Genomic DNA, 8,917 nt, shown 5'->3' with positions numbered 1-8,917 from the left:
TGTTTCTGTCCTGAATTTTTTTTCAGTAGTTCTGTAAGTAGTATTTTCTAATTTTAGAAGTTGACGAGATTTTAACTGTAAAGTATCTGTAAAATATCTTACAGAGCAGTTTCCAACTTTGAATCTCTGCAGTCTAAAAGTAAAATGTGTTAAGACACTTAAGTAGATCCAGATGCATTAGAAAAGCCTGTTAAAGAAAGTATACACACCACTAGCAAAGGTAAGATTTAAAAATGGTTATGACCTGTGAATGGGTTGTACATGAAAACTAGACAAGTTCGGGTTCAGGCTTTTCACAATATTAATATTTCATGTTTAAATACTAAAAATGCAGAAAAGGAAACAATTGGTTTTCTTTGGGTTTAGTTTAATTCATGTGCTCTATAACAGTATTAAATTAAAAAAACACAAGGCATCTGTCCCAGTAAAATGTCCTTAATATATCTTAAGTTTTTAATACAATTTTTAAAAGTCTTTTTAGACTTTTTGTCTCATCTCATTTAAAGGGTGTGAACTTTCAGCTTTCTTGTCTTCTAGATAAAGAAGAATCAGTAAATTACTTAAGGTAATAATTTATAGAAAATTGAAAAGCAAGCAGTAAGTGATGAGCAGTCTAATTGCTGGAGAGTAAAGATGGTTTATTGTAGGAAATACATTTATATACCAGTCACAGCTAAAAGAAACACTAAATTCTCCCAAGATTAGCTGCCAGTTCAAGGTCAGAAGCAACACCTGGATCCAGAAGACATGCCTTTAAAAGCAAAGAATAGGGAGCTCTAGTTTACAGTTAAAATAAAACTGTATGTTGTCAATATAACATTAATAAGGTCTTTGAGTTTTGTTGACGTTACCTGGGATAATCAACTTGTTAAAATATTAGAGTTAATATATTCCATTTTATATTCCTGTTTCTGATGCCATGTAAAAAAGTTCAGTATTTTAAATGAGCGTACTTGACTGCAGTATTAGGCTTGGGGTTCTTTTTCTTTTGATTTATTCTGTTTGTTGGTATGGCATGTGCTGGCACCACAGTCAGAAACCTAAATCTGCTTACAGACTGAATCAGTTTCATTCACTTCCATCAGCTATTACACTGCCCTCTGGGATGTCCATCTTGTCTTTCTCACCTCTTTCAAAACTGACTGGGTCTAAGAATGATAAGCCAAAACCTCCGATGAGCAGTTAATTAAAAAAAGGAAACATGATTTTAATTTTAAGATGATATAACTGTACAGTTAACAAGAAATTTTTTCCAGGTACAAAAGAAACTGAACACACCTACAACTCTTATCTTGTTCTAAAGTTACTGCTTCAGGTAGCTTCCTTGTTTGTTTTCTGTTCCTTCTCTTTCGTTGTTATATAGAGAAGCATGGGACCAGTCAGTAGAAATAATCTCTTTTTCTAATAAGAAGCTAGTGCCATTCCCAGATCAGATACAGCTAGTGAATGATGAGTGAAAGCTGTAATTTTCTTTCAGTTGTGGTGGTTATGCTAAACCTGATGGAAGACAGTAGGAAGGGCTATACTTACACAAAGCCATGCTGCTGGGCCTCTTCCACACCTTAAGACTCACCTAGGACTACTGGCTACAGTGTTCATAGCACCCCAGCTTATATTCCTTTACTGATCTCGTCACCCTGTCCTCTCTAACACTTTTCACAGCAGGAGAACATAATATGTAAAATGCATGTATTCAGAGCGTCACCTGCCCTACTAGGCCTCTTGTATCAGTGGCTTTCCTGAGTAAGGAGCCACAAAAATTGTTATGATAATTTATCATTTACATAACTCTTCATTTATTTGGATTGCACCAAGCTGGGCATCAAAGTATTCTACTTGCAAAAACAAATGTTCTCTACATGCACAGAAATCAGTGTGTCTCTGAAGCACAGATCCAGTCTTTGTGACATTCCCTTGAATTGGCCTAATCATCTTCCCTTGAATGTGCCTTTAGACATCACCGATATTATTTAGCAGATTCATCTTCTAGAAGCCATCAGTAATATTTTTCCTCAAGAAATAATTCTCACTTGAACCTCAGAGCTTTTAAAAAATGTGACTTATTTTCCCCCCTGTATATCAGTAACAGTAGAACCTCAGCTATTCCTAGAATTGTAAACATAAAAATAAGCACGACAACCAGTTACGGTTGATTTAAGTGTCGTTAATAAGGGTTGTAGTTGTTACATTGTTAAGTCTAAAGTAGAGGAAAGGTTATCATTTTTCAGTTCGAGAGAATAACAGACAGCAAATCAGTTGGAGATAAAATTATTCAAATCATTTAGCCAATTTATCTTGCGACTTACCAAGCTTTTTGCTGTGGTGATTATCCCAGAGTTTGTTTGTTTAGCAGAATGTGTTGTCCACTTAAGCAAGTGGGCAGATAGTATACTTTCAAGACTATTTTTGGTAGCTTTCAATATATTTTTATTGCTCTTCACTTTCCTGCACAGATGTTTTTTGTACTTAAATAATGTTGGAGTCTTTAAGCAAACAGCAAGTTTAAAAAGTCCTTAAAGTCCAAGGTATCACATAATTTCATGAGCTATATGTTAGTCTGTAAGACTTTCCCAACTTACCTTAGAATAGTATTTTTGAGCAGTGGCTTGATCTTGCTGTACACCTCGGCCAAGCTGGAAGCATCTGGCCAAGTAGAAAGCAGCCATAGCAAGCCCCATGGCTATGTGTGTTGTAAGACAATCAGTTATCTTTGCTAGCACATTGATGTCGTCATTTTCTGTAGTCCTGTTGTGGAATTTACAGCATTAGGTTAGATAATGCTAATTCAAGCAATAATTTAAGTCGGCCATATATGACTTGAAAATGCCTCCTTTTCTTTTGCATCATTATCCAAAATAAGCTGAAGTTTACATGTATTCAGCAGCCTGATAAGGATTATTCTATTCAGTATTTGATTTTAAGTTAGTCTTATTTGAATATTGTGATATTAAATAGCAAACAAATATGTAACTTTTGCGGTCACTTTCACTATAGGTATACTGGTTATAAAAAGCAACTTATTTTACTTTCATTTTTCCTATTAAAGTATTTCACGGAAATTAATATATATGTGGAAGAAAGGCAAAGCTCTGATTTCATATAATTGAGCAACCTCATCTGGTGGAAGATGCCCATGCCCATGCCCACAGCAGCGGGACTGGAGCTAGATGATCTTTAAAGGGCCAACCCAGACCGTGCCATGATTCTGACTCTCAAATTCCAAGTTCTTACTCGGGTATTGGCAAATCATAGTTATCTGAAGATCTTGGACATACTTGAGAGTCTTGGGTTATAAGACCCATTTATGACAACCAGTTATGACTGTCTAAGCTCAATTATTTTCTTCTGCATGCAACTGTCTGCTTGCTGTTACCTTATTTTCAGCATGTTGTTTTTACAAAGAACCATTTTAAGACTCAGAGGGACAAAGTGATCATTGTTTTAGCTATCAGGCTATAATTACCTAGCATTTTTACTATAATACAAGGTACAACCTTTTCTAAGTGGGAATTGATTTTTTTCCTAACTGTTGTCTTAAAACAGAAACCCCCAAGCCGCTTATCTTTTCCAGATACCAAACAGTAATTACATGCTTCTTCACACATCATTTTAGTTTTCTGTTATGACAAATAGTTGAAGGCTTGACAGAAAAAAAAGAAAGAAAAGTGCTAGTCATTTCAGTTTATAGTTACTCCCTGTAAATCAGTGTTTATGAAAGACTGTTCTGAAGTAACACTCTGCTAGGGTTACTGCTAAATCACTTTAATGTGTGGAGAGCAATGTTCTCCCACCTAATTTGGTCCCATTAACAAATACAAGTAACACAACAGAAAAAAACCCAAACCCCAAAGACTCATTAGCAAGAATATTCAAATATAGTAACAGTAACCTATTACCTCTCTCATCTTTCATGATATATAGCATTTTTGCCTTCCTTTCCAAAAGATACACAATGGTATGCTGATGCAAATAGCAATACTCAGTCAAGTCAGGCAAAAATTCTAGTTCAGCACAGTTGACTTCAAGAACACACCATAGCAATGGTTAAGTGGAATTGTATAGGATAACAAAGTTGTTATTTGAAGTATCAGTAGCTAATCTAGACTCCAAATACTAGGCAAGCTTATATGGTGCATAATCACATAATGTTTGTACATAATGTAACAAACTGCATAGTTGGTATGATCATAGGATAAACAAATTTTAGCAGAAAATGTATTGATGCTTGATACAACTTGCTGAACTGCTATGAGATTTTTGCCTCAAGGCCAACTGCAATCCCAAGTGAGTCGGGCTGTTTCAAGTATGGTGGTGGTATCTTTTGGTTGTAATTGTCATTTCTGGCTGTAGCATGGGATTTTACTGCTATTTTCTGCAATCACAATTGAAGCTGATGAAGTGCACTGTGTACTTGTCTGAATAATCTACCGATGCATTCCGAGTGAGACAAGCTAGACTAGACTGAATAGCTATCAGTATACTTGCAGTGCAAGAGAAAGTAAAGTAGCAATTTAGCGAGAAAACAATCCTTTTCAGCAATGAGTATAGCAAACAGCATTCATTGCTGAACTACTGAATTACCAGAGTTGCTGCTATGCAGTGGCATAAATAGCTTCTGTAAGATGCGAAGTTGTGACACATTTATTGCTGGGCAGCAGCAGCTTCATAAACATACCACAAAAAACATGAATGCTTTTGTGTGCAGCTTGTGTAAGTAGTCAGTTAGTCTATCTGCCTCTTATTTCCAGCAAATTAATAACCTGATTGAATTTTTATCATATACTGGCCAGCTCCAGAGGTTTGTCACAGAAGTGTGCTGTTTATCAGCTATAGAACTGGTACCAGCGTTGCTTTTCTCCTCCACAACTAGTTCAGGATACAGAAATTTGATGCGGACGGGCTGCATTTAATATTGCAGCCTATACCAGCAGTTGCTGTTTCTGCAGTACACAAACCACTCCACAGTATGTAGGCAGAGCAGTGAGTTCCCCCAGTGACCGCCTGCAGAGAGGCCAGTCAGTGCTGCACAAGCAGATAGTCGTTGGAAACCACCTGCGTGCAGATGCCTGTTTGGTGGTCCAGCCTTAAAACTGCCTATGTGGTGTGCATCCCCATAAGCAGCAACTGATGCAAAGCTAAGGATGATAATTTTGCACTGTGTGCAGCAGCTACCTCTATGTCCCATGCCGTGCCGCTCAGAGTGCTTGCTGCAGGATCACACCCAGTGTCAATGCTGGCATTTCCTGTAGGGGACACAGGAACTAGACCAAAGCACATCAAGCCACAGAGCATGAAAAGGATGGGCTAGATGACAGTGGGTAGAAATTACATTAAGATGCAGGATGTGGAGAAGAATGCTTGCAGGGGTTTAAAAAGGAACGGTGAAGGCAGAAGCCTAGAGCAGATTGTGGACTGAGGAAACAGGAAAGCAGGGTTGAGTGTGGGCTTCTACTTGGTCTGCTTGGGATTCTATTTCAAGGCTGTTTTGCTTCACAGTATCAGAAAGAAAAGTTCAACTGTACTGAATAACTGAGAACCTTATAGTATTAATTTTCTGTGGTTAGCTATTACCTCTTCAAAGATGAGGTTTTGCAGCTCATTATCTCAAACATCTCCCGCGTTTGAGAGACAGGAGCATGAACTTAATCATCTTAATCTGAGTTCCATGATCTTACATGAAAAACTGTAATAAAAAATAAAGTGAAATTAACTTCACCTTCTGGCTAGTGCAGCAGCTGTTGAGTAAAATTTTCTATTGTAATAATATTCCACAAGATGGCCTTGAGCATAGATGTTTCCACGTTCTGCTGTTTCTTTCAAACACTCCAGAGCAGCCTTAGTGTTTTGACATATACCTTGTCCATAGAGATACATAACGCCAAGTGCACCCTGTGATTCCAGATTTCCATTGCCACATGCTTCTGAATGCCAGAAAAAGGCCTAAAAAAGAGGCACAAAGTTGGAGTATATATTCACTTTAGCTGCTTTTCTTGCATACTGTTTCCATAAAAGCTTTTATGTTCACCAGTCTGTAAGAAGTGCTTGTACATAAGAAAAAGCAGAATCCTTGTATGGCTTTTAAACCTGCTTCATTTACTGTCAGAGCTGTCCATCAGTGACATCTCCTTGATTTCTGAAGGCTGACAAAAGGCTGACAAAACTTTAATCCATTATATCCTTCTCCCTAATACTACCATTTAAAGAAAATAAAAAATCTCAACTAACAGTGTCAAGTGAGTCAAAATGAGGGATTCTGGACATCTGTTCATACAGGCTTAAATGGATGATAATGCCTAGCAGTACTTAAAACACAGTTTTCAGAGTCAAATATATAACTAGTCTTTCTATAAAATTCAAAATTAATTGGGGACTTGAGAAACTCAAAAAATACAAGTGGGCTTTACCTTTTTCAGATCTTTCAAGTCTGACACAGAGTAAAGCATTCCTAAAGTACTCTGGCCCTTCACGCTTGCTTTTGGGTTCCCGTGGTCTGCGGCAATAAGCCATAACCTAAGAAAATGGGGACAAACAAAATTTAGGTAACAGAGCATCTTCTACTCATCAGGAAAATGACTGAGTGCAATTACCTTTCAGCCTCTTCAGTTCACAGCTTAACACCACATCCTTCATAATACGCTCTGCCAAGATTGTATGCAGCTGCAAACTTCAAGTGTCTTGCTTCTGGGGAATCAGAGCTGAGTATTTTCTTCATGCATTCCACTCCCTTTTCCTAAAATTTAAATATTTTAATTATTACATTCAGACTGAGAACAGGATGAAATTAAGAACCTGAGAATCCACTAACTTCTGCAAGACAGGTAATTTTTCCACTTTGAAGAAAGGCTGAGGCCTACTTGTAGGAGAGTCTCAAGAGCAGTGTCATACCAGAGCAGAACTGATCTTTGGTTGCTAGACAGCCCCTAGGTTTTTAACTCCAGCATATTTTTAATGTGAATCATTTCCTTATAAATACTCATCAGATATTATATTACTCTTCTTCATTTATAAAAATCTTCTCAAATATTCTTCTGCCTTTGTAAGTGAATGTCACATCTTAAACTTGCAAAGTTTTCAATTTTAGGCTTCTGTAATCTTTTTCATATTGCATGATGTATCTGAAACCATAAAACAGCCTTAACAGAAGGCAAAGGGATACAACAGCACACTCTGAAGTTCCTCCATTAAAGATACCTTAGATTCACAGTGGACAAAAAATGGTAATGTTAAATAAGCAAATGGAGAACGTTGCATATGAGCAGCTGTATGGTGTATCATCCAAGGACCTCATAAGTATTTTGGAAACAAGATTTACACTATTAGAATTTATCATGGACACCCTGTTTAAATATACTAGAAACAGTCCTTTATAAAAGGTTCCTATTTTATTCACCTCTCATAATACACAAAAATTAAAAAACTTTACTAAAATGCTTATTTGCAAGTAAATGAATGCAGTAGTTATGCAGACATACAACATACAGAACAAATGAACCACCTCTAAAAAGAGAAGAGTATTTTCTGCTCTGCTGTCTGTCTTCTAAGCATTGGACAAAAATACAATTTGTTAATACATCGTTTGGTTCATTTTCTTGCCCCCCTGTCTTGTTATCTACACCTTCTTTCATCCTTTTTATATTCGTTCCTTATGCCATTCTTTAAGATTATGTTCTCCAATAAATTAACTCTTTTCTTCTTATTGCAGCAATTCATTCCTTTTTCAACCTTTTTTGGCAACGTAATTCTTCAATTTGAATTCTTCAAATTCTTGCAAATGTAAATGTAATTCTTCATTTGTCCAATGTAAAAATACTGCTGCCAACCACTGGCAGAAGCACAATATTCTTTAGCATCCATGTTAAAAGAATTGAAGGTACCTTAAAAACATCTTTGTGCAACAGATGTTTTACACTTTGAAATATAGCTGCTTGATTTCCCTTTTAACACGTTTTCATTTATATATACTGCTTATTGAAAAGCATTAAACATTAGCAAATTAATAGCAATTTTTAAATATAGCTTCTACACAAAGTACAACCAAACCCATAGAAGTTATGATAATTTGTATTTTAATAAGTATTTTCCAGATTAACCTATAATAGCTATTTTTGAGATCTTCTTCATCCCAGAACCCAGCTTATGTTAAAAGAACAGTGAAGCGTGTACAGCTAGATTACTCACAGGTTCTTCTTTAGTGCCTAGTCCATCATTATACATTACACCAAGCTGGTACATTGCTTGGAAATCTGTATCCTTGATTTTTTCAAATTCTATTAATGCTTCTTCATACATTCCCTGGGAAAGACAGAATAAACAATGAGGTACAGAGAACGAAGAGTGGGTACGGCAGCTTAACTCTCCAGTATATAACCTCTTACAGTTTTTCAACCTGGAACATTTCCTTCATGAACAAAGAACAACAAATTGCAACTGTAGAAGTGGCAGAAAACAGAAACAGAGTAAGTCAACAACCACAAAGATAGGGTGGAAGCACTTAGGACTTTCAAACAAGTTTTCATTGTTTTTATATCTATATTGAAAAATACCTAAATATAAGTAGTGGTATACAAACATCGAATCGTTTGGTTGGAAAAGACCTTTAAGGTCATCAAGTTTCACATTAATGTGTCTTTTGAACACTTCCAGGAATGGTGATGCAACCACCTCCCTGGGAAGCCTATTCTATTCACCCTCTCAGTGAAATAGTTTCTTCTAATGTCCAGTCTTGGTGCAACTTTAGGCCATTTCCTCTTGTCCTATCACCTGTCACTAGGGAGAAGAAACCCACACCCACCCACCTACCTTTCAGGTAGTTGTAGAGGGCCATAAGGTCTCCCCTCAGCCTCTTTTCTGCAGGCTAAACAACCCCAGCTCCCTCAGAAGCTCCTTGTAAGTCTTGTCATCTCTGAAACCAAAAGAC

At 36.8% G+C, this 8,917-nt stretch overlaps 1 protein-coding gene across 1 annotated transcript; it reads right to left on the bottom strand.

Moving 5' to 3' along the window:
• Positions 1-685: 685 nt before the first annotated feature.
• On the bottom strand, positions 686-8,292 carry LRP2BP (LRP2 binding protein; the record flags this gene model as incomplete). The annotated part of the gene is given in 6 exon segments (XM_010181256.1): positions 686-751; positions 2,580-2,745; positions 5,717-5,940; positions 6,405-6,510; positions 6,588-6,730; positions 8,179-8,292. Coding segments are annotated over 6 exon segments (819 nt in total), but the record flags the coding sequence as incomplete, so codon positions are not given.
• Between the last annotated feature and the right edge of the window lie 625 nt (positions 8,293-8,917).

This window comes from Mesitornis unicolor, unplaced genomic scaffold (genome assembly GCF_000695765.1).
Source record: "Mesitornis unicolor isolate BGI_N332 unplaced genomic scaffold, ASM69576v1 scaffold883, whole genome shotgun sequence".
In the NCBI taxonomy this organism is placed as follows: domain Eukaryota; kingdom Metazoa; phylum Chordata; class Aves; order Mesitornithiformes; family Mesitornithidae; genus Mesitornis; species Mesitornis unicolor.
The sequence above is the reverse complement of the archived record's forward strand: the minus strand, read 5'-3'. Positions and strand labels throughout refer to the sequence as shown.